The sequence below is a fragment of the Neolamprologus multifasciatus genome, chromosome 1 (assembly GCF_963576455.1).
Source record: "Neolamprologus multifasciatus chromosome 1, fNeoMul1.2, whole genome shotgun sequence".
Classification (NCBI taxonomy): domain Eukaryota; kingdom Metazoa; phylum Chordata; class Actinopteri; order Cichliformes; family Cichlidae; genus Neolamprologus; species Neolamprologus multifasciatus.
In genome coordinates, this window is record NC_140439.1 from 198,250 (window position 1) to 222,500 (window position 24,251).

General features: G+C 40.9%; 3 protein-coding genes across 3 annotated transcripts in view; 2 read left to right on the plus strand and 1 right to left on the minus strand.

Moving 5' to 3' along the window:
• Positions 1 to 2,436: 2,436 nt before the first annotated feature.
• uqcrfs1 (ubiquinol-cytochrome c reductase, Rieske iron-sulfur polypeptide 1) lies at positions 2,437 to 5,427 on the plus strand. The gene is made up of 2 exons (XM_085164072.1): positions 2,437 to 2,707; positions 4,447 to 5,427. The coding sequence occupies exons 1-2, from the start codon at positions 2,497 to 2,499 to the stop codon at positions 5,055 to 5,057; spliced, it is 822 nt and encodes a 273-aa protein (XP_085020198.1). The 5' UTR covers positions 2,437 to 2,496; the 3' UTR covers positions 5,058 to 5,427.
• A 7,173-nt stretch (positions 5,428 to 12,600) lies between these two features.
• LOC146525033 (uncharacterized) lies at positions 12,601 to 22,844 on the plus strand. Its single transcript, XM_085159431.1, has 6 exons — positions 12,601 to 12,864; positions 16,075 to 16,116; positions 17,844 to 18,233; positions 19,702 to 19,818; positions 21,759 to 21,849; positions 21,937 to 22,844. The coding sequence occupies exons 2-6, from the start codon at positions 16,077 to 16,079 to the stop codon at positions 22,229 to 22,231; spliced, it is 933 nt and encodes a 310-aa protein (XP_085015557.1). The 5' UTR covers positions 12,601 to 12,864; positions 16,075 to 16,076; the 3' UTR covers positions 22,232 to 22,844.
• Positions 19,338 to 24,251, minus strand: part of rasl12 (RAS-like, family 12) — a 10,143-nt gene continuing 5,229 nt past the window's right edge. The window contains exon 3 of the mRNA XM_085159441.1: positions 19,338 to 24,251. This exon is cut by the window's right edge and continues 1,097 nt beyond it. The gene's annotated coding sequence lies outside the window, so the exon portion shown is untranslated.

Consider the following 24,251-nt stretch of genomic DNA (forward strand, 5'->3'; position numbering starts at 1 on the left):
TTCTTCTTTATAATGTTTATTGGCGGTTGGCAAACAGCAAAATGGTGCACTACCGCCACCAACTGGTGTGGAGTGTGGACCGGAACGTCCACAAAAGAATAAAAAACAAACAAACATTCAAACCCTCCCAAACAAATTAGTCCTATAATGCCCTCTGTGTCATATTTGATACATGAGTTTCTGAGACCTCCATCTCATCAACATGATCAATACTTGCCATAATTTGTCCATAAAATGTTATGGACAAAACTCTTTGTTTTTGTCTAAAATTAACATTGTTGTTAACAAAAAGTTGCCAAAACGCCCAATGTATCAAATGCAATACAAAAAATATATAATAAAAACATATTATACACAACATGATATACCAAAGAAAATGTGGATTTTGTTATTAGGATCATTAAACATCTCAGTTAAAAAATAAAAATAAAAATAATTTTCTGGCTATTTTTGATGGGTTGGGTCTTACAGGGTTAAAAAACAAAATATGGCCTGATAACTTTCACTTCTCAAGTTCTTATGAAATAAATCAACCAAGTCCAGTTTCACTTTCATATCACCCAGCTTTTTGATCAGTTGTTTTCTTTCAGCATCATATTTCTGACAGTGCATTAAAACACGTTCTATTGTTTCTTCTTTATTGAAGTCACGCTGTCCTGTGTGTTTTTCTATTAAAAACAACATACTATTCAATCCAGTGTGCCCAAATCTAAGTTGAGATATAACTGTCTCATCTCTCCTGTTCCTTCCTATGCTTCTCATTTCTCCTGTTTTCCTTTGGATTTTGTAAAACTATTATTGGCAACTATCAAACCTTTGAGTAGCCGAGCAGCTGAATAGGGGAATATTATTGTTGAATAATGTGGACGTCTTGTTATTTATATATTCCTCACTGCGGACCCAGAAACCAGCTGGTTGCTACTATGTGAGGAAGATCTGATTTTATTGATTACTAAGTCAATAAAATACTGAGTTCAGGAGCGGTAGTCTTAGCTCCCTCCTCCACATTCTATCCATGCGAACTGCTACCACTGCTGCTTTCAGTACCATATAGGGGATTGTGACTGGTTTTAAAGGTGCCACCCTGGATTTCCCATTATCAAGGAACTGTGTATCTGTGAGCGACTGTTGTGCAGCAGCAGGCAGGTAACAGTGTCAAACCCCTTCTCACTCGCATCTGCAAGGTGGTGCAACTGACCAGTGGTCATCTCTCCAAAATCAGGAGGTTTTAATCCAATCACGTGTAGCCTTGATATTTAGGCATTTAGCTAGCGCTTCTGAGGAGTGAGGATAAAGGAAGTAAAGTTTTTTAACTGTCAGGTAATTTCAAATGCAACATCTCTATTAGGGAACAGACATCAGCTAACATACAACTGTGTGTGCAGTTTATCACACAATGTGTTGCCAGCTAAATGTCCAGCTACTGTATTTAGGGAGAGAAAAAAATGTGGAATAGCTTTTCTCAGAGGAGGAGAAAGACGGGACAGGAGAGGTAGAGGTGTGATTAGATTTAAAGGTAGTTCATTTTAATCACATACTGGATCTGTGTCTGATGTGTTTTGATAAATTATGTATTTTCATATCGGGAAACATCCTGCAAAACAAAGTTGTGTTATTCAAATGTTGCATGAAAATATTCAGTAGTTTAGTACATGATAAACTGGTTAGCTGGTAGTACTGTGGTGATTTCACAGTAGGCACTGTGTTGGACTGGTGTTCGGTGGCTGTGATGCTCATGGTCAGTGTTGGGTCACATCAAGTGTCGTAGATTAATTCGTCATTAAGCTGACAATGCTTAGATTCATTCATTGAATTCCACCTTCATGCTAACTGCAAAGGTCTAGTATAAAGAAAATATCCACTATACTGAAAATGTAGGAAACGGAAATCAGCCGAGATATCTTGTGAAACATCTGGTGACTTTATCACCTGACTGTTTTTCCTGTTTAGGTGTGGAGGCAAAGTCCCCCTCTACCAGGTGGGCAACAGAAAATAATTTTTACATGTCTTTGTCACTACATGTGTCCTACATAACAAGCTGAGCAGATTCGTTACAATTAGAATTTAAAATCGGATAACATTTTTATTCTCGTGTATTAATATTATTAAAATATTAAAATAGCACACGATTCATTTACCTCTGCATAAAAATAGATGGTAGACTCGTCCTTCAAGGAGCAACTTTTTACTTTTGAGTACATTTCAGAGCCTGTATTTGTTGACCTTTACTTGAGAAAAGAAGCTGAATCAGTACTTCAGCTTTTAGTAATTTTTAACACAAGTATCTGTACTTCTACTTAAATACAGAATGTCTGTACTTTTGTCACCTGTGCTGTAAATGTTCATTGTTCACCTTAAATGAAAGGGCTTTGGTCACGTTTGCGTATCTGTACGTACGTAACTGTTACATGTTACGTAAGTACGCACTGAGTTCCGCCAGATCCAGGGGTGCGCACGCAGTCGAGCGACACAAGGTCGTTACTGCAGCGGTTAAACATGATGTCTATAGCTGCCCGCTCAGGGGTGTTTTCCCCTTACATGCAGGCCACCGCTTTCGCAGTTGCGGGGCCGCTGAAAGCTCTTGTTCCCGGGGTTGTTGTAAAGGGAGAGAATATTCTGTTGAACCCGAAGAAACAGTTTTTGTGTCGCGAGTCGCTACACGGTCAAAGCCCAAAGACAGGCCCTGCTGTGACAGTTAGCATCAATGGTAAGTATTGTCATTGAATTTTAGCATTATCTGAACTGGTAATGTTAGCCTTTTGTTTAGAAAAAGCACATTTAACGTTAACGCCTATATCCTGATATATTAGTCAGTAGGAGGTTTTCCCTCTCACGTTTATACAGTCGGCTGCTGTTAGCTTTCTTATACAGGCAGTTAGCCTTTGGGGCTAAAAGGAGGCTACAGCTGACGTGAGCGTTACGTTAGTGTTAGATAATCAGGACTGACAACATCACCTCAGGGCTCTACATATCTGATACAAAACCTTTTTTAGAGGCTCTGTTGAAGTACCGCAGTGCGCGTGGCGTGAGCGTTGTTGGGGTCCGTTCAGTGTCCGTGTAACCCAGTATGCGTGACGTCTCCTGCTCTGTGTGCGTTTCTCCTCTTAGGTCGCAGACAAAACTCGAGACACATGAACTTATCGTTGCACTAAATCAAGTAGTCGTATTTTTTGCTCCATGCCTAACTATCAGCCCTGGGACTCATTTGAAGAGTGTAGTTCTGATACATTGTACAGCATGTTTTTACATGAGGCTCACCTGTCTGTTCCTGATTCTTCACTGTGCTCCACATAGAAAAGTTGAGCGGTTGGTTTTCCCCCTCTGGTAACAGTCAGTTGAAATGATAAGAAGGTAGCATTGTCTAAACTTGCTCTTCACTCTGAGCTTACCTGACCCAAGGACTCAAAGGTCCATCTGCCCAATTTGAAGTCAAAGCTAAACAGACAAGAAGTGCAGAGGCTTATAAAATCATCTCATTTTATAGCCATCTAAAGTAACATGAGTAGAATTAAGTAGTAATAATAATCAGGCGACGAGTCACCACCAAAAGTTATAGCACACCGTTCCCAATTGAGCTGCTCGAAATGATATAATTTGTGGGGGGGGGGGGGGGTGTCAAAGCTGCGAGGCGAGTGTCACGGCAAAATGTGAGGCTGAAGATGGAGAATAAGAATAAATATGGCGAATAATAAGTGTGCTCTTGCATTGGCACTCATAAATGTCATGTGCTTTTGTAGTGTAGGTGATCAGATGTGTTTTTGATTTTTTTTTAACCTTGTAGTCTTGTAACTTCTGCATTATATTGAATGTTACTGCCTTATCCTTGTTAGTAAGAATATCAACATCGTGTTTGTGTTTCTTAAATAAACGTTTTTATATTTGCAGAAGTGCATTTTAAAGGAAACAAACAAACCAGTAAATGCAGTATACTACTTAATTTAGACAAAGGATCCACTAATTTAAAGCTGGAAACTTTAAAGCCCAGTTTTTTCAAGCTGTTGAGGCTGAGAAAAACCAGTTTAACTCTTTGTTTGCAGTAGAGGTCGTCTGCTATCATATTATCTATTTAATCAATGATATCCAGCCAGTCACTGGAGAACAAATGTTTTCAGATGTGTTTGATGCAGCACATGTATGCCAAGGAAAAACACGATATTAAAGACACTACTTGTCTCACCCTTATGTGTAAGCTGAAGCTTCCTGGCCACCGTCAGGGAGTCAGTCTTCCTCTTTAACTGCTGGGCAGAAGCTGGTAAGGACACTGTTGTGGTGGTCCTTGAACTCATCCGCAGCTCACTGGAGAGGCAGATCTGTTTAGAAAATCATTTAGTAGTCTCTAGTTTCGTTTAATTTGCTTTGAATGAATAGTTTGGGCACCATTCATTGGTGATGAATCTTTACTCTATTTAATTCCAGCAGTCTAACTTCCAGCTCTTGTCTTTGCAGGATCTGCAGGAGTCAGATTTGCTCATACAGACATCAGAGTACCAGACTTTTCTGACTACAGGCGTCCAGAGGTGCTCGACCCCAGCAAGTCGTCTCAGGACAGCAGTGAATCCAGGAGAACCTTCTCTTACCTGGTTACCGGGGCGACAGCGGTGGTGAGCGTCTACGCTGCCAAGACGGTGGTCAGTCAGTTCGTTTCTTCCATGAGTGCCTCAGCTGATGTCTTAGCCATGTCCAAGATAGAAATCAAACTGAGTGACATCCCTGAAGGCAAGAACATGACCTTCAAGTGGCGAGGCAAACCGCTGTTTGTTCGTCACCGCACAGAGAAGGAGATCGCTACCGAGGCTGCCGTCAGCCTCGCAGAGCTGCGAGACCCTCAGCACGATAAGGACAGAGTCATCGACCCCAGCTGGGTCATCGTGCTGGGAGTGTGCACACATCTGGGATGTGTACCCATCGCCAATGCCGGCGAATACGGCGGCTACTATTGCCCCTGCCACGGCTCGCACTATGATGCCTCTGGCCGCATCAGGAAAGGCCCCGCCCCCCTCAACCTGGAGGTACCTTACTACGAGTTTCCAGATGACGACACAGTGATTGTGGGATAAATGGCACTCACAGGACTGAGATGGCTTTGTACTTCAGTTGTCAGTCCGTCACAAATGTGTTCAGGTGCATTCAGCTGTGTTAGTGAGATGTTGACGTGTTCGAAGGGTTTAGTTCCTTTCAACTGCTCACTCGAACATGAGAGCACCTCTGCTTTGTTTTATATTATGCCATGAAGGCACATTACACGTTAAAAACAAGCAGGAGCTTTTGAGTTTTGCATTCAGACAGTTGACTACACTTGGAAAACTTCATAGTCTTCTTTCCTTTCCCGAGTGCGACTTGAACATGATAAACATCTTGAGTGATATAATCTATCTCTGGAGAACAAATGTATTCAGATTTGGATAATAAAGATTTAATTTTATTTGACAGCTGTGGGTCTGTGTTAAGCCTTTGTTTACCTTCAAATACATTCTGTTGATGTTCAGGTCACGTCCAAATACTTGGACAGAAGATAAGTTGAGCAGGTGTACCTTTTGGGATTTACTTACCTGAATAACTGAACATGCATCAGGACAAAGCGCAGATGTGTTTGCGATAAAGTTACAAGCCTCAGAAGAACTGAACTGACAACCTCACTAAAGCAGTGAGGAGATTAAACTGTCCATGAAAAACGGAAACAAAGTTGTGGACAGAATTACAACAAGTAACAGGTAAAGAAATGTTAAAGGTGTAATTATTGGGCATAATGGGATAGCATACATGATTAGGATGGACCAAACAAGAATCCAGTCAAACTAGACTACAAACAAGATGCAGTTTGAGGTGTTCTCTAAGGAGCACCTCAATGAGATTTGGACATGTGTTTAAAGTGTCATGTACTATAGCCAATGTAGAGATGGGATTCCACCTACAGTACATCCTGCAGCTGTGGAGTGTTGCATGTGTTTAAAATAAATAATTCAAAATAGATTAACATATGTGGACGCAACCAAAATGGCAGGGATAGTTCTTCTTTTGGAAGCTCCCTGAAGGGGTCGCCACAACGGCTCATCTGCTCCATCTCACGCTATTCCAGCATCTTCTGTCACACCAACCATCTGCATGCACTCCTTCACTACACCCACAAACCTCTGCTGAGGTCTTCCTTTTGTCCTCCTGCCTGGTAGCTCCCTCTTCATCATCCTTTGTTCACCCTCCTTCCTCTGACTCTGAGCTGTCTCTCTGATGGACTCATTTCTAACTCTGTCCATCATCTGAGCATCCTCAGCTCAGTGCCACTGTCTCCAATCTATATATCAACCAAACAAATATTTTATTGTGAAGCACTTTGTGATGTATTAATTTTCTGTGAAAAGTGCAATATAAATTAAAATGGACTTCCTTATAACTTAGATATTTAAACTCGTCTGTCTTCACTGTCACTGTTAGGAAGGAAGGAAGGCTCAGGGTTTAAGTAATCAGCATCACGGGCTCATCCGATTAGAATGAGAATAAGCAGTCATCTAATCGTTCACAGGGTTTTTATTCTCAAATCAATAAAGGAAAGACACACATGGGCTGTGTCCCAATTCAGGGTCTGCACGCTTGAAGTACGCATTTCAAGTGCAATCACGTCACCGCTACGCGACGACGGCTGTCCCAATTCGAAGTGTACTTCAAATGCATACTCCAAATGCGCCGTCGATTTCCCCAAATATCAAGCGTGGTCCGGTGCACGCTTCGTGGTCCCATATATCCCACAATTCATAGCACAGCGGTGGGTGTGGATAATTTTGCCACAAAATACGACAGAAGGGAGCCGCCGAACTGTCAAAAGTAAGTACTGAACATGACGTCACTTAATTATGTGCGAATGTTTAATAGCGAAGAACATTAAAACATTGCCGACATGTGGTCAACAGCAAAGTTATGTGACATTAGTGATGTTTGTGCTTTCAGCGTTAACGTGGTTTTACAGCCTCTATACATATATATATATATATATATATATATATATATATATATATACATATACACACATATATATATATATATATATGTGTGTGTATATGTATATATACAGTGGGGCAAAAAAGTATTTAGTCAGCCACCGATTGTGCAAGTTCCCCCACTTAAAATGATGACAGAGGTCAGTAATTTGCACCAGAGGTACACTTCAACTGTGAGAGACAGAATGTGAAAAAAAAATCCATGAATTCACATGGTAGGATTTGTAAAGAATTTATTCGTAAATCAGGGTGGAAAATAAGTATTTGGTCACCTCAAACAAGGAAAATCCCTGGCTCTCACAGACCTGTAACGTCTTCTGTAAGAAGCTTTTCTGTCCCCCACTCGTTACCTGTATGAATGGCACCTGTTTGACCTCATCATCTGTATAAAAGACACCTGTCCACAGCCTCAACCAGTCAGACTCCAAACTCCGCCATGGCCAAGACCAAAGAGCTTTCGAAGGACACCAGGAAAAGAATTGTAGACCTGCACCAGACTGGGAAGAGTGAATCTACAATAGGCAAGCAGCTTGGTGTGAAAAAATCAACTGTGGGAGCAATCATCAGAAAATGGAAGACATACAAGACCACTGATAATCTCCCTCGATCTGGGGCTCCACGCAAGATCTCATCCCGTGGGGTCAAAATGATCATGAGAACGGTGAGCAAAGATCCCAGAACCACACGGGGGGACCTGGTGAATGACCTGCAGAGAGCTGGGACCAAAGTAACAAAGGTCACCATCAGTAACACACTACAACGGCAGGGAATCAAATCCCGCAGTGCCAGACGTGTTCCGCTGCTGAAGCCAGTGCATGTCCAGGCCCGTCTGAAGTTTGCCAGAGAGCACATGGATGATACAGCAGAGGATTGGGAGAATGTCATGTGGTCAGATGAAACCAAAGTAGAACTTTTTGGTATAAACTCAACTCGTCGTGTTTGGAGGAAGAAGAATACTGAGTTGCATCCCAAGAACACCATACCTACTGTGAAGCATGGGGGTGGAAACATCATGCTATGGGGCTGTTTTTCTGCCAAGGGGACAGGATGACTGATCCGTGTTAAGGACAGAATGAATGGGGCCAAGTATCGTGAGATTTTGAGCCAAAACCTCCTTCCATCAGTGAGAACTTTGAAGATGAAACGAGGCTGGGTCTTCCAACATGACAATGATCCAAAACACACCGCCCGGGCAACAAAGGAGTGGCTCCGTAAGAAGCATTTGAAAGTCCTGGAGTGGCCTAGCCAGTCTCCAGACCTCAACCCCATAGAAAATCTGTGGCGGGAGTTGAAAGTCCGTGTTGCTCGGCGACAGCCCCAAAACATCACTGCTCTTGAGAAGATCTGCATGGAGGAATGGACCAAAATACCAGCTACTGTGTGTGCAAACCTGGTAAAGACCTATAGTAAACGTTTGACCTCTGTTATTGCCAACAAAGGTTATGTTACAAAGTATTGAGTTGTATTTTTGTTATTGACCAAATACTTATTTTCCACCCTGATTTACGAATAAATTCTTTACAAATCCTACCATGTGAATTCATGGATTTTTTTTTTCACATTCTGTCTCTCACAGTTGAAGTGTACCTCTGGTGCAAATTACTGACCTCTGTCATCATTTTAAGTGGGGGAACTTGCACAATCGGTGGCTGACTAAATACTTTTTTGCCCCACTGTGTGTGTGTGTGTGTGTGTGTGTGTGTGTATGTATATATATATATATATATATATATATATATATATATATATATACTAGGGGTGCAACGATACAACAAAATTCACAGTTCGGTTCGGTTCGATATTTTTTCGATACAAAAAAAATGTTCATGCCTTTTTATTAATTTGTCATTTATTAAATTTTCACGGCACATTCTGCACCACATCTCTGTGCGTTCATCATTTGTTTGAAGCCAGCTCACCTCCTGCAACCACTTTTCCAAGAATAGGCGCCTCTTTTGCGGTTCGGACTCCTTCTGACATTTCTTTGGAGGTGGAGGAACATCACAGTAATTGCTTAAAGGAGCTTCTTCGACATCTTTAAGAGTTCTAAACAAATGTCTGTCCTCCTCCTGAAAATCTTATGTACGCAAACACGTGTTGCAACTTCTTATCTTGTGCGCGTTTTTATTTTGACAGCGAATGCGCACCTGCGGACCACTTATGTGCAGCCCTGGTTATTTAGCTCGTCATATTGCAGCCACAGAAATTCTTTTGTCCATGAAACCATAAAGCTGCACTTTCTTTTTGCCTTATAGTCTGATTTGTCATAACCTTTCCGTTTTGTCACTTCTTCACCCTGACCTGTCTTATTTGGCTCAGCAGAACTAAAATATATATCCTGCTGCTTTTACACACGCACTAACATAACGCTCAGCGATTCTCTGCGCGATCAACCTCTCACATGTTTAAGCTGCAGGAGATTTCACTTGTCATGTTTGCATAGTAAGCTAACGATTGATAAGACGATGTCAGAGGAATTGGTGCGCAAATTATCATCACTCACCAATCAGTACTGTCGCTCTCTATACACAGTTCACGCGATTGCAAAGTGAAAGCAAAAAACAAGCGCAAATTCAAACGCGATTTCAGTATGTCACATATTGACAGTGGCCGATGCCAATGACATAATTACCCAGCTACATTTCCGAAAGAATGCAAAAGCATTGACATATATTTTTCCTTCCTACGATAGGCCGACGGGCAGGGCAGAGATAGATTTTGGTAGCCCGACTGGAAAAAAGCCCCAGGACGTCAGGCTAGCGATTTTGCGAGCCCTGTATCTGATTGAGGAATCACTCATCTTTGGAAAAGAGAGTTTATTATGGAGAAATGTCTCTTTCCAAAATAAAAGCTATACTATACGCTTCTTCTGGGCTATATTCTCAGCAGCATATTAAACATATCAGGTCCCCATAAGGAGAATCATGTGCTAACGGCTGTCTAAATGACTCGGGTAAAGTTTGTAGCATGCGTGCTTGTTTTTGTCTGCTTCCACTTGTCTTTGCACTAGGATGATGTCGGAGTAAATGTGCAGTCATATTGGTTGTGTTCCCACTAGTGCTGTCAGCGTTAATCTGAAATGACGTTAAGGTCACAACACGGCAAATCTCCGTTAACGAGCTACCCCGGATCGCCTCATGAGTGGGGCTGGAAGACGTCAACACATTAACGAGCTAACTGCGCTAACACACTAGTTCCCACCAATTGAGCATTGCTGGCACATCCAACATACTGTTTTACTTTTGTCCATGACACGCTTACCTTCAGGGTCATACGTCACATGAAAACCAAAATAGTTCCAAACGCCAGATCTGAATGAGGGTGGGGGAGGTTCAATTTGCCATGTTGCAACGAGCTTAACTTCTGTCTAGCTAGCTTGCCCTGCGCTCAGTGAATCTGTGTTCGACTACTCCGCCTAGGCTGCACTGCCGAGCGCAGATCCACTGAGCGCTCAACACAGACAGCATCGTCAGAAGGAAAGTTGATAAAATAAATTAAAAATGTTGTATTGTTCGATACATATGCGTACCGAACCGAAAGCACTGTATCGAACGGTTCGATATCGATACGAGTATCGTTGCACCCCTAATATATACATATACACACACACACACATATGTATATATATATATATATATATATATATATATATATATATATATATATATATATATATATATACATATATATATGTGTGTGTGTATATGTGTATATATATATATATATATATACATATACACACATATATATATATGTATATATATATATATATATATATATATATATATACACACACATATATATATATATATATGTGTGTATATGTATATATATATATATATATATATACACATATACACACATATATATATATATATATATGTATATATATATATATATATATGTATACAACATTAGCTAATTGTTATTTACTAGCTAATCTTAAATAACTGTTCAGTACAGAAATGAAGCCCAACAATCATGTTTTACAGTCCTGTGGTCTCAGCCTCAGATACTCAACTAATCAAAGTGATGTCATGACAAAAATTAATGACCAACAAAACATTTTTCTCCTTCATTTCTGTCACACAAAGCTGTATGAGACGTTTCTCGCGGTTAGTGTCATGGTTGCTAGGCAACCTGAACAGCGCGAGGAAGGCTAGACCGTCCCATTTCACAAGCCTCTCACTTCCTCACTTCTCGTACTTATAGTACGCACCGTACTCGTACTGTACGTACTATAAGCGTGCAGACCCTGAGTTGGGACACAGCCATGGACTGCCAATGCTCCGCTGCCGCCCCGTGTGGGAGTGAAGGAAGAGTGAGCTAAGAGTAAATGCAGTCCTTATATAACGTGTGACAGGTGAGCGCAATTAAGGACCAGCACCACACCCAATCAAAGGTGAGAGAAATAAACAAGGTGCATCTGGTGAAGTGAGTGGGTGTGCTGGGATGTGCTAAAGGTGGGTCTTTACAACAGCCGCCCCCATATTTCTAGTGAGAAACATGTTGATATGATCAGGATCAGTCTTCTTCAGGAAGCGGGGGATCAGACAGGAGACAGGGCAGGGTTTTATCCTGTGCTACTTCCACAGTTCTGATGCGGTCATCTGGGCTTTTCAGCAGGCGTGTCACTCTTCCTACAGGCCAGAGGGCACGTGGAAGGTGTGAATCCACGTGACAGCAGTCACCTTTCATGTTACATATTCAGGTGGAAAACCTGTATCTCTCTCATTCACATACATGTATTCGGTCTTGCTTCTGCTGACATTATAGTTTCCCTCACTTCCTCCTTACTAATCCTCTGCTCTTCCTGATTCAGGAGCTGTGCTCCATCTGTCCTCCTCTCTTTCAGTTCATCAAAGCACTCTCATATCTGAACACATGCTCTTCACTTCTAAGCACATTTTGATCTCTATCCTTAATCTGCTGCACCCTTTCCAGCTCGTTCTCTCAAACAGTGCAAGTCATTTTCTCCTTAGCACCAGGCCTCACAATTCAGTTTTATTTATATAGCACCAAATCACAACAACAATCTCCTCAAACCACTTGTAACCCTACAAATTATACAAAGGAAATGGAGAAAACCCCAAGAATCAATCTAATTCCATTTCCCTTTGAGGAAGCACATCGTCAGTGGGAAGCAAAAATTCCTTTTTAACAAGAAGAACCAGGCTTAGGAAATAGGCAGCCATCTGCTGAGGGGAGGAAGACAAGACAAAGACCTGCTGTGGAGGAGAGCCAGAGATTAATAATTAATGATTAAATGCAGAGTATAAACACGAGTGAAAAGGGGGAGAAACACCCATTAATAGACCTTCCAGAATCTTTTCATATACACAACAAGATGTCCTTTTCTTTCTTGACACAGAGGTTATTCACCTCTCCACAAGTGTGCTATAAAAATGAATCTTTTTACAGCCAGCAGTTAGCCCGCAGGCGTTTGACCAGTGAGTCATGTACCTCTACAAACAGAAAAACCAAGGTTGCAACGAGGTCATATAAATAGTATCTATGCAACAGGGTCAAAGACCTGAAAAGCAACCGTCTGGACTTTGGTTTAAAGACTTTGCAGCACTTTTGTGAGAATGAGTTTCATATTGATATCAAAGATTAACAGGACAGCATGACTGAGTTATAGCAGAACAGCAACCGGCTTCAGCTTCACATAATAGTTCTGTTTAATAATTCAACAAAACATCACAGTGTTTCTGTTTATGGGCTTTAACGCAATCAGCGTTCAGAAAAAGAAGGCGGAGTAATGAAACATTGGGCAGTCTCCTCCCCATGCACTGTGGAAAGTCTCATTTTTAGCCTTCTGCCTGCATAGCACAGATACTCTCCTTTCTTCTGCCAGAGCTGGAGCATCAAAAAAAGTAAGTACACTATCAGTAAATATAGACTGTTTCTTGTGACTTACATAAGTGTAACCAGCAGGTTTCTATGAAGGGGAAAGTTGTTTCACAGTTTGTTACATGCTGTTTGCAAAAAACAAAACAAAAAACAAAACATTTCTTTTTGTGCCACAGACTAGTGCCCTGATTCTTAATTTGAGGTGAGGGACAGACGACTGGAGGTCCATAGTGCGTCAAACAATGATTTTATTAAAACACACATATATATGGGAAGCCGAGCACGATCCCTCACACAGCATCGATCTTCTTCGAACAGTAAATGAGCAGTCATATATATAACATAGTTGATGACGAGCAACATGCGTCAACACAGATAAATGACCTGCATCAGTTCCAGTAATTCTTGGACCTAGGACATATTCTAAAAAAGAGCATTTCCTTCCTCTGTTCCTCCACTATCGCCAGATGCTTCCTGTTATTTCACTTCACTTACCTGTGGAATTAAACTGTCACGTATGCAGGTACAACTTGCAGTTTTGAGCAAAATTACAGATTACAGCTGCCCCTGCAATGAAAGATTATTATGTAATTCAGCTAACACCTGAAATACAGACTTTAATGTAACACCAACAGTTTCAATAAATGCATTTCAATAAATTCTTTAATGAAATGATAATGATAAATCATAAGTGATGCAACAGTAATAATAATGGTTATGAATAGTAACAGTAAAATAATTTTCTCATCCCGACACTAGTTCTGAAGAGAGGGACATGTTTTATCAGAAACAAAGTAAGTATTACATCTGTGATCCAAAGGTGTGCTGAAAATGGGTGGCTGTAGCTCAGGTGGCAGAGCAGGTCATCTACTGATCGGAAGGTTGGTGGTTCAATTCCTGGCTTCCCCTAGTCTGCATGCCAAATATCCTTGGGCAAGATACTAACCCCAAATTGCTCTCCGATGCATCCATCGGTGTGTGAATGTTATCTAGAAAGCACCTAGAGAAATGTGCTTGTGTGAATGGGTGAATGCACAAGTTGTGTAAAGCGCTTTGAGTGCTCAGAAGAGTAGAAAAGCGCTATATAAGAACCAGTCCATTTACCATTTACCAAAATAAGACTTTGCAGTCAAACAGCACTAAGAAACAAAACGGGGTAGTCTGATAGAAGTAATTAAAAAGGGAAGAGGGATAAAGACATTAAAAATATGTTATGGATAAAATGAATGATTAGTACTAATAATAATTTTAAGCCCTTAAATTAGGATGATGGTGAGAGGTTAGCTGCTGAACCTTTTGAAAATCAGCAGTGATAATGAGTCAGACTGAAGCTTAATGCCACATCCCATATAAATGTCTTTGAACACATTCCCAGAAAGTTGATTTCATTTTGAGATGGAGAAATGTTTTGTCACAACCAGGTGACTTTTTCATCCTCAGCTGACCGCAGGTTTCTCCAGCCTTCATAATCATTAATCATACCAGCTGAAAATTTGTATGTAACAATCATAAAACTGACCTAATATTCAAATGTATGGTTAGAATGTGACTTGTACTCTAAAAGTGCTTTGAGTGGTCAGTAATATTAGAAACACATTATGGAGATTTATATTCAATTTTATTTTATTTATACAGCGCCAAATCACAACAAAAGTCACCTCAAGGCGCTTTATATTGTAAGGTATGCACTACAATAATACATACAGAGAAAATCCAATCATATGACCCCCTATGAGCGAGCACTTTGGCGACAGTAAAGCAATATCCAGAGTGTGATTAGTGAGTGGTGGGTGGGTTCTTTTACATTTTGAGAGAAGCCAACGGAGTCTAATAAGAGATTAAATGCCGTGATTTTAGCATCTACATGGATGTTAACGTCACACAATAGTGATTTTATCTGAGCTGAGCACTAAATCAAATAAAAATGCTGAGAAATCAGACTAAAACTCTCTGTAAGGCCCAGGTGGATGATAGATGATTGCAAATAAGACAGATTTCTGAGTTTTCCAGCTAGGGTGGGCAAGGCATCAGGCTTTCAAATGAATTAAAAGTGTCTGGGTCTTTGGTTGATTAATAGGCTGGTGTGAAAAATTGCTGCCACACCTCCCCCTCGGCCTGTGCTTCGAGGTTTCTGGTAGTTAGAATGACTCGGGGGTGTTGACATATTTAAACTAACATAATCATCCTGCTGCAACCAGGGTTCTGTAAGGCAGAGTAAATCGATTTGTTCATCAATTATTAACTCATGTACTAACAGAGACTTGGAGGAGAGAGACCTAATATTTAATAATCCACATTTTACTGTTTCAATGCTTAAGTTGTTTTTTGCTCGCCATATTATACTTATATGCAAGGTATATATCTGGAGTTGACTGGCTCATCACATACTTGTTCAAATAGATCTTTACAATGAGATTTGTTCACTGAGAGACAGACAGACACGTGATTTCTGACACAGCTGACACTCTTCAAAGTTGCATGGATGAAAGCATGTCCGGCAAAGCTTTTAGACTGAACAGTTGTGTTGCTTCATCGGTACGTTTGGTCCAGTGGGTAATCGTGGCACATGGTCTAAACTTTGTCTCTCTGACCCATACATTATATGGTTGCCTTTTAAAAAAATAAATATTATTTGAAATGTTTTATTTATATATTTTTATGATGATTCTGGGGACACCTACAAGCTGAAATATGTCAGTCAAGCACTAAAGGTGTTTTGAAACAACGTGAACACTATACAAATATTTTTTTTACTGGCTGTGGAAATAACACACACACTATTCTCTATGTACTGCTGGTTCTTTGGGTGTGTGCTCACTTTCCTCTTGGTTGACCAGAATAAATCTGTCACTGTGCTGGCTCTCTCTTATCTGCATGTAAACATGTATAAAAACATAGTTAGTATAGTCTTTGCTCTCAGATTGTTTTCCTGGAGTAATATATGGAAGTTCCTGAAATTGTTAAATCAGAATAGAATAGAATAGAATAGAATAGCTTTACTGTCATTGCACAACAAAATGTAACCCTCCTGTCAGTGGTACAAAAGATTAAAAGTGCAAGATAAGGAATAAAAGAGATGAAATAATGTGCATATAAAAGAAATGTACTGATAATAAATAAATGTATAGTCAATGTATGTTTGATATCAACAGGATGATATTGCTGCACTTTATTATATTGTACAGCTTCTATTGAGTGTTCTGAAAGAATCCCCTTACTCTGTGTTTTTCAGATATGTTTGATGCCAGGATCTTACTGTTGCTGTTCCTGTCTGGTAAATAACCCTGTTATTCAAACACATTTTGAAATGATTTTATTAATACTTAATATAATATATACAGTCCTGATCAAAAGTTGAAAAAAAAACAAAACAAAAAACAATATTTTGCATGGTTGGATCTTAACAAGGTGCCAAGTACAGATTCAACATGCAACAAGAAGAAATGGGAGTGAGACAAAACATTGTTTGAGCAGGCAATTTATTGAAAACAACGCTTAAACTGACCACACCTGTAACCCCCCTCCAAAACAGAAGTCAAAGTTCCAAACATGAACTCAGTAATGAGTAGCTCCAGCGTTATTGTTGATCACTTCAAAAGTTCGATGCGGCATGCTTGATGCAAGTGTTTCTATGAGGTGAGTGGGAACATTTCTCCAAGTGGTGAAATGGCCTGCATTTGTATAATGCTTTACTAGTCCCTAAGGACCCCAAAGCACTTTACACATCCAGTCATTCCCATTCACACACACATTGGTGATGGCAGCTACATTGTAGCCACAGCACTGACAGACAGGACACTGGCGCCACCGGGCCCTCTGACCACCACCAGTAGGCAACGGGTGAAGTGTCTTGTCCAAGGATATTTGGCATGCAGCCAGGAGGCAGCCTGGGTCGAACCCAGGTCGAACCACCGACCTTCTGATTAGTGGCTGACCTGCTCTGCCACCTGAGCTACAGCCACCCATGGCTGAAGTGTTCCATCTACTGTCTGGAACTGTTGTCCATTTTTGTAAATTTCCCTTTCCATCCTTCCCCATGGTGCAAATGGATGGTCCAAAATTCTCCTGAAAGAAGTCCCTTGTCCTGCGGTATACTGCAACGTTGTCCTGTTGAAAAACCCAGTCATTACCACACGGATGAGAGCCCTCAGTCATGAGGGATGCCGTTTGCAACATATGGACATAACCAGCGGCCGTTTGACGCCCCTGCACCACCTGAATCTCCATTGTTCCACTGAAGGAAAAAGCACCCCAGACCATTATGGCGCCCCCTCCACTGTGGCGTGTAGAAAACATCTCAGGTGGGATCTGCTTGTCATGCCAGTAATGTTGGAAACCATCAGCACCATCGAGGTTTAATTTTTTTCTCATCAGAGTTAAACTTTCTTCCACCTTTCGATGTCCCATGTTTGGTGGTCTCTTGCAAAGTGCAAAACAGAGACGAGGCCATTGAAGACGTCTTTTGTTTTTAAAGCCCTTCAGTCTCAGATGTCGTCTGATGGTTATTGGGCTGCAGTCGGCACCAGTAAAAGCCTTAATTTGGGTCAAGGATTGTCCAGTGTCTTGACGGACAGCCAATTGGATCCTCTGGTTCAGTGCTTGTGACATTTTTTTGGGTCTACCACTTGATTTTTTTGTTCCATACTTATGCAGTTCAACAACCCAACCACATTCAAAAAGGGAACGTTTTTTTTGCCTTTGCCGTCAGAACATCATGACAGTTTGACTACAAAATGACAATGAATTGACATTTTTACACAGATGTGGCCTTTTAAAGGCATGTGGTCCTAAACTCTTGATCAGCTGTAAAACAGCCTGTTTCAGTTTAAGCGTTATTTTAAATTAAATAAATTGCATGCTCAAAAAAATGTTTAGTCTCACTCGCATTTTGTCTTGTTCCATGTTGAAGCTCTACTTGGAACCTTGTTAAGCTCCAACCATGCAAACTATCATTTTTTAAGTGGTCTATATCTAACGTTGTTATACTGTCAACACCTGCAGGGGCAAGAGCATTCATGATCCACAACACCCAGCACAACCTGTGTCTGGAAGATTCAGCAGATACAGGTGAAGTCCAATTGAAGACATGCAACCTAGACTCTGAATATCAGCAGTGGATCTGGATCAGTCGGGACATGCTGATGTGTATCGCATCATCTAGATGTCTGTCAGCCCAGCACGAAGGGCCAGTGCACACCCAGGACTGCCACGGACCCGAGGTGGATGCTGCTTGGTTAATATGGGACTGTGACCGGGACCAACTGATCAGCAGAAAGCTATCAAGGCTTCTGTCACACAATGGCCAGCATGCGATCCTCGTACAAAACAGCAAACACCCAAAGTGGAGATCTCTGGATCTGGATCAGGGGGACATCTGCCAGGAAAGATTCAGTAAGACTCAGTAGTTATTGAACAGAAAGCAGCTTTTCTGTTCTTCGCACACTTTTCACACTGAAGCAGGATTTATGGTCCACCAAAGACGGCGTGTTCACTGCCCACTTTAGTCCAGGGCCTGCCTGTAGGCCTGCAGTCTGCCTCTGTTGTCAGATGGAGGCAGTGTACAAAGTGTGTGTAACAGCTGGTCTGCAGGCCACTGTTGCTCTTATAGATTTTGGTCTATCAGCCGGCAGCAGAGAAGTTCTAACACACAAAGAATTAAAAACAATGAAAATGTCCACCGCAGCTTTTTTATGTTGGATTTTTGTAGTTTAGTGAACTCTGCTATCACTCTTTCCTCTTTCTGACTCACTTATTAACCAGTCTACATTTATGTCATACGCTTCCAACAACATGCAGTCAGGATATTGGATGACTGCACGTATCTAGGGTGGGGGGAACCCCCACCATTCGACTGAAAACATGTACGCGGACACACCGTAAATCCTGCTTTAGCAGTACGCAACACGTTCACATATGAGTAGAAAAGGAACTCAGACAAATTTAAAGTGAAAGTGCAATAATGTGATTTCATGAAAATATATTGAAGTAGTCAAAAAGTAGTTAATATTAAGTATGCTATTAAAGTGTTCATTTATCACTTTAATTCTTCAGCTGAAAACGGTGGAGCTCATTTAAACTTCAGTGAACTTCTTTCACTGATCTTGTCTAAATCAAACTTGTCCATACATTGCTATTGTGCTTATTAGTGACCTGTGTTTTTTGATTGCAGTAAAGGTAGAAAAGCAAAGAAAACTCATTGCAGCACATTCTTGTCATGAGAGACTGTGAGTCAGCTAGCAGTTAGAAAGTTGGATCCACATAACGTACTTTGTATGTGTCAAAGTATCCTTGGGCACGATACAGAATCCCAAGTTGTCCTGATATATCCACTGGAGTGTGAGTGTTAGATCAAAGTGTATAGATAAGAGCTGTATGAATGTGTGTGATCGTGTGGATGAGACTTGAAAGTGCTTTGAGGAGGTCAGGTCACAGTGACCTGAATCTTCGGCCAACAAAATCTTTACAGTTTATCACTAAGGAACTCAAAATATATTACATTCAGTATGTTTAATGAGCAGCACATGTAAATGGTAAATGGACTAATTCTTGTATAGCGCTTTTCTACTCTCCCAGAGCACACAAAGCGCCCAACATGCCAAATTCACCCAATCACGCAGCACCTTTCTTCTAAGCTTGTTAGTGCTTCCTAACATGCGTACACATTTATAATGCAATGGATGCATCGCAGAGCAACTTGGGGTCAGTATCTTGCTACTTGGCAGTAGATGACCGGCTCTCCTGCCACTATATTATTACTGGTACAGAGACAAATTTAAGAGCTGATACTGAAATTCTCAGTTTGATCGTTTGTGTTTGACAATCAAAGCTTCTGTGGGGTCTGTCTGTGTGTCCTCTTAAGGACATAGGAGAGCTTCTGACGATTCGACATACGAGGATGAAGCGCAAACAGGAGAGCTGACAGCTATGACAAAGGAACAAAGAGAGTATCTACGTTGGTTCTACCGCACAGAGGACCGTAAGTGCTGCTCCTGCTAGAATACCTGATCCAAATGGATGTGTAACATGAAATACTTGGTCATTTGGATAGTCTTTTTCCTGAGACATCGTATGCTGTGTGAAGTAGCATAACATAAGCAGCATGGAAGGTGATAGGAAGACAGCATCTGCAGACTGTTCACGTTTCCTTTAAGTGTTCTTTATTTTCTGGTGTCGCCTTTCAACAATTGTTTCACAAAAACATAAGAACCTCTCAGTCAAAATCGCACCTGCTTTATATAGAATTCCACTCACACCTGGATCTCATTAACCTCCACCATTGGGAAAACAGGGTAGACTAAATAACACAGTCTAGACAAAGAAACAGGAATAAAATCATTTTTCCACTTAACTCATTCACCCAACTAAACAGTTTGAAAAGTCAATCTCTTCACTTACTCTGACTCATGAGGTTATTTTAAGTGAAATAAACAATTTTACACAAAAGAAACACCCTTTCATTTGGTTACACCCAATTGACATAATCAGTGACATCATATCCTATAAAATCAGGAAGTACTGGGGGCCCTTCCCACATACCTGTTTTACACATAGGACCTGCTCAAAGGAACACACAATGGTAAATATAACCAAACTACATAAACAAATGAAAGATTCAAATCAATTAATGATGAAGTGACATTTAGCTTTAAGATGAAATGAATATAACCAATGCTACCACAAACAGACCCGGGATAGTATGTAGAGCCGAGGTTGCATGTGCTGTGTTTACATTAAAGTAGTGATGGGTAGATGAGGCCTCGTGAAGCGTTTCAGCACATTCCCCAAACTGTATCAATACTGAGTCGACACAGTGTTGCTGTTTTGCTCCATACTGACACCTGCTGGACCTTAAATATCATTGCAGGCACCTTACTGGAGACTCAACAGACACTGATTCAATGACCTAGTCATACTTGTACACACTGTAAGCTATTGTACTTTCCATGGAATCATTTTATATATTTTACATTGCAACTATTGCAGACATATTTAAAATATATTGTGAATGACATTAAGTGAAAATTAAAATGAAAGTATTGTGAATGTAATATTACCCATTTAAATGTAATTGACTCAGAGTTTATTATAATTTTTATTCAGAAAAATTCGGCACCTTTTAAACACAGCTTGGCGCGTTGGCAATGAGCGATACAGCAGCTGTATCGCTCACGTGACTTTTTCTTAAAGCGACGCACGCACCGATACAGGCTTCACTCTGTGAGCTTGAGACATGCGTCCATGCGTCAGTGTCACTCCATTAAAGCATTATGATAGACTATAAGATATCAGAACACAAAATAACAATATATGCAAGTGACAAATGGCAAATGAATTCTGTCCTAGCCGCTTTGTCACATGCTGAAAGCTTTTCCATATAGAAAACGGAAACTTTTTGGGGGGGAAAGCTAAATGATGAAGCTCAGAGCAAGAATTCTGCAGTTTCTCAGCTTCATGCTGGTGAACCAGACCACAAGGGTCTTGGCACTGGTTCATTTTCATTACTCATTAGGCTGTCAGGGGGAATAGCTGTGAACAGCTCCGACAAAATGCTGTTAATTTACACATTTGGCAAAAAATGTTGATACCACATATTTCAGTAAGAAAGCGAGCATTCAAAAATCCAGAAAAATTCGCTGACTAAAAGGTTAGTGTTGTTATGTTGTAATGCTGTCAGGTAGAAAATACTTTTATGTCAAATTTTTTACGTTTTCTAATCAGGGAAACATCTCACATCTGTAGATACGCATTTGTTTTGAGGCTAACATTCTGCAGATTATCAAAAATAAAAAGTTGGGAAATACTGACAAGCCCTTATTTAACTCGTGTGTGTATTACTGATTCTGCAGTGTGCATATGATTTTCTCATATGAAAGAGGGCAGGGAGGTTTTCAGGTTTTAATTATCCTCGTGTTGCAGAAACCACATGGACATTTGTACTGCTGGGACTGGCCTTTGTCTGCCTTCTTGTTGGTTTTCTTCTGCTGGGAATGGGAGCCATGGCAAATAAGTATGACCCGAAGTTGTTTGACTGCTATTTTTTTGAGAGCGAACATACTGTATATTATATTAAAGGTTTCTGTACCAACTCAAACAGGAGCAGGAGGAAGATAGCCGAGTACAAGGCTGCAACATCTCTGCTTCAGAAAAATGAAGATCAGGAGCTGCTCAAAGAAAACAGCACACACCCAGCATCAGACATGCCACTGCAGGGAAACAAGCCTCACATGTCCAACAGTGACACAAGCGAGCAGAGCAATGCAGGAAATATTGTGATCACATGGAAAGATGGCAACACCTCCTGCCTGTACCCAGATCCTGCGGTGGAAGAGAAACAGGAGGAAGAGAGGAAAGAGGAAATAACAGCTGCTGAGCACGACTCTCCATTATGAGCTGAAGAGGTCACAGTGAATACCAGCGGCCAGTGGGCGTGGCAGTGTTTGCTTTAATAATTGATCATAATTTTCTGATGATTCTTATTTTCATGACTTCAGAGAGAAATTTTATGAAACCCTCAAATGATCAGAAAACATTTGTCTCTTTTTATTCATTCCTAATAAAGCTCATAACAGTTTACATTACAGTTTCAGTGGGTGGTTGTGCTCATAAAATGTGTCCATGTGGGAACAAAAGTTGTATAAAAATGGTTCCCTGTAAAGCTGTTCCATAAAAACAGCTTCTGGATGTAAGTTCAGATCTGCTTATGTGTGTTTCCCTCAATGGGCTTCGCCATGGTTTGTTTTGGGGTGGCTAAAGGAGGGAGCACTGCCCCTGCTGATGGTTCAGTTTCTAGGGCTCCTCTTGTGTTGTTGATTTCTGGTTTGATGGGCAGTAAAGTTAAAACTTTCAATAAGGTTCTGTCCACAGGGAGTCTGACAAATAGACACCGAATGTTCTAGTCTTCCTGTGAACTGAAATGGGAAAAACCTAATGAGATTTGAGTACTTGTGTGTGTTGTGCTGATGCCTCAGATATTATTGCATCACAATAAATCACTTGCTTTGATTTTGAAGGCCTTTCAGACTTGTCATTGTTCGTATAAATGTCTCTAATATGGGAAAACATTGCTTAGCGTAGAGAAAGAACATCCTTCATGCTGCTCACCACATTGGAAGAGCAAGCTTAAAAGGTATGCATGTCTTTTTCTCAGTGACATAATGGCTTGGTTTATCCATCATTTCAGTGGATGTATGACAACATTAAGGAGGTAAGATAAACTACGCTGAAAAAAAGGGATTGGCCATCTCTTGGATTTATGTAAGCATCTTGCGTGTATTTAACACAACTGCCTCATGCTTTAAAGTTAAGTGTAACTGTGTCGTGTAGAAACTACATGATATGCAGAGAGGGTAGATTAAATCATGTTCGAGTAAGTCAATAATATAGTGATGTTAAATCTTGCTACACCTTTGGATCGTGGTTTGAGGAAGGCATCCATCTCAAGCCGAGCCTCCTGCCTCTACTTTTTTCGGTATACAAAATAAAGTAAATTGGGTGGTTGATACATTAAAAAAACACAACACAAAAATTTCATGTTTCTATCTTGAACGTTAGGAAATCATGTAGGATCTGTATGAAATTCAACAACTTAATTTCTCCTTGTTGAGATGACCTGATACAATCAATCAATCAATCAATCAGAACTTTATTTGTCACATGCAAGTTGCCCTGCAGTGAAATGCCCCCCCCCGCCGCCGGCCTTACATACACAACACAGACATCACATGGGGAGACGGGTCGGAGATCGGTAGTATTACGGAAAAACACTGAAATGTACACTACAATGGGAAAGTCCAAGAGGAAAAAAAGAGACCTCTACTCATGCTGAGCTCCTGGGAGGACAGCATGAGAACAGGAAACAAAAAAAACTCCTCTGCACAGAAAGCACATAAATGTCCACAGCACAACATTATGGAGCAGGTGAAAAGCAACAGGGGTGGGTGGGGGGTGAGGAGTAATCCGAAGCAAACGCAGCAGCCATCCTGCCCTGCAGCTATTCTTCCAGCGCGGGCTCAGACCCGCCGTGTTCTCCAGGAGGGAACAAGCATCGAAGGCGTTTGGAAAGGAAGGAGGGATGAGTGCGTATCAGTGCATGTGTCCAGAGTTCAGCTGAGACAGTGTCCTTCCCAATCTAGTAAGAGCGGTTAGTTGCTGGACTCACAAAATTCACAAGATCACACGAGATTTCAAACTGCAGGAAAATCACTGGAATTATAAGAGGCAGATATCTACAGACACACCACGTTATGCTATCGCTATTTACTGAGGTTCAACCTGTCAAGGACAAAAATGTACAGAAAATTCTGCATCAAGCCATGAAATCATTGCTTTCCTACTTTTGTTATGCCTGGATTGGTGGCGTGGTGATTAGTGCTGTTGCCTCACAGCAAGAAGGTCCTGAGTTCAAATCCA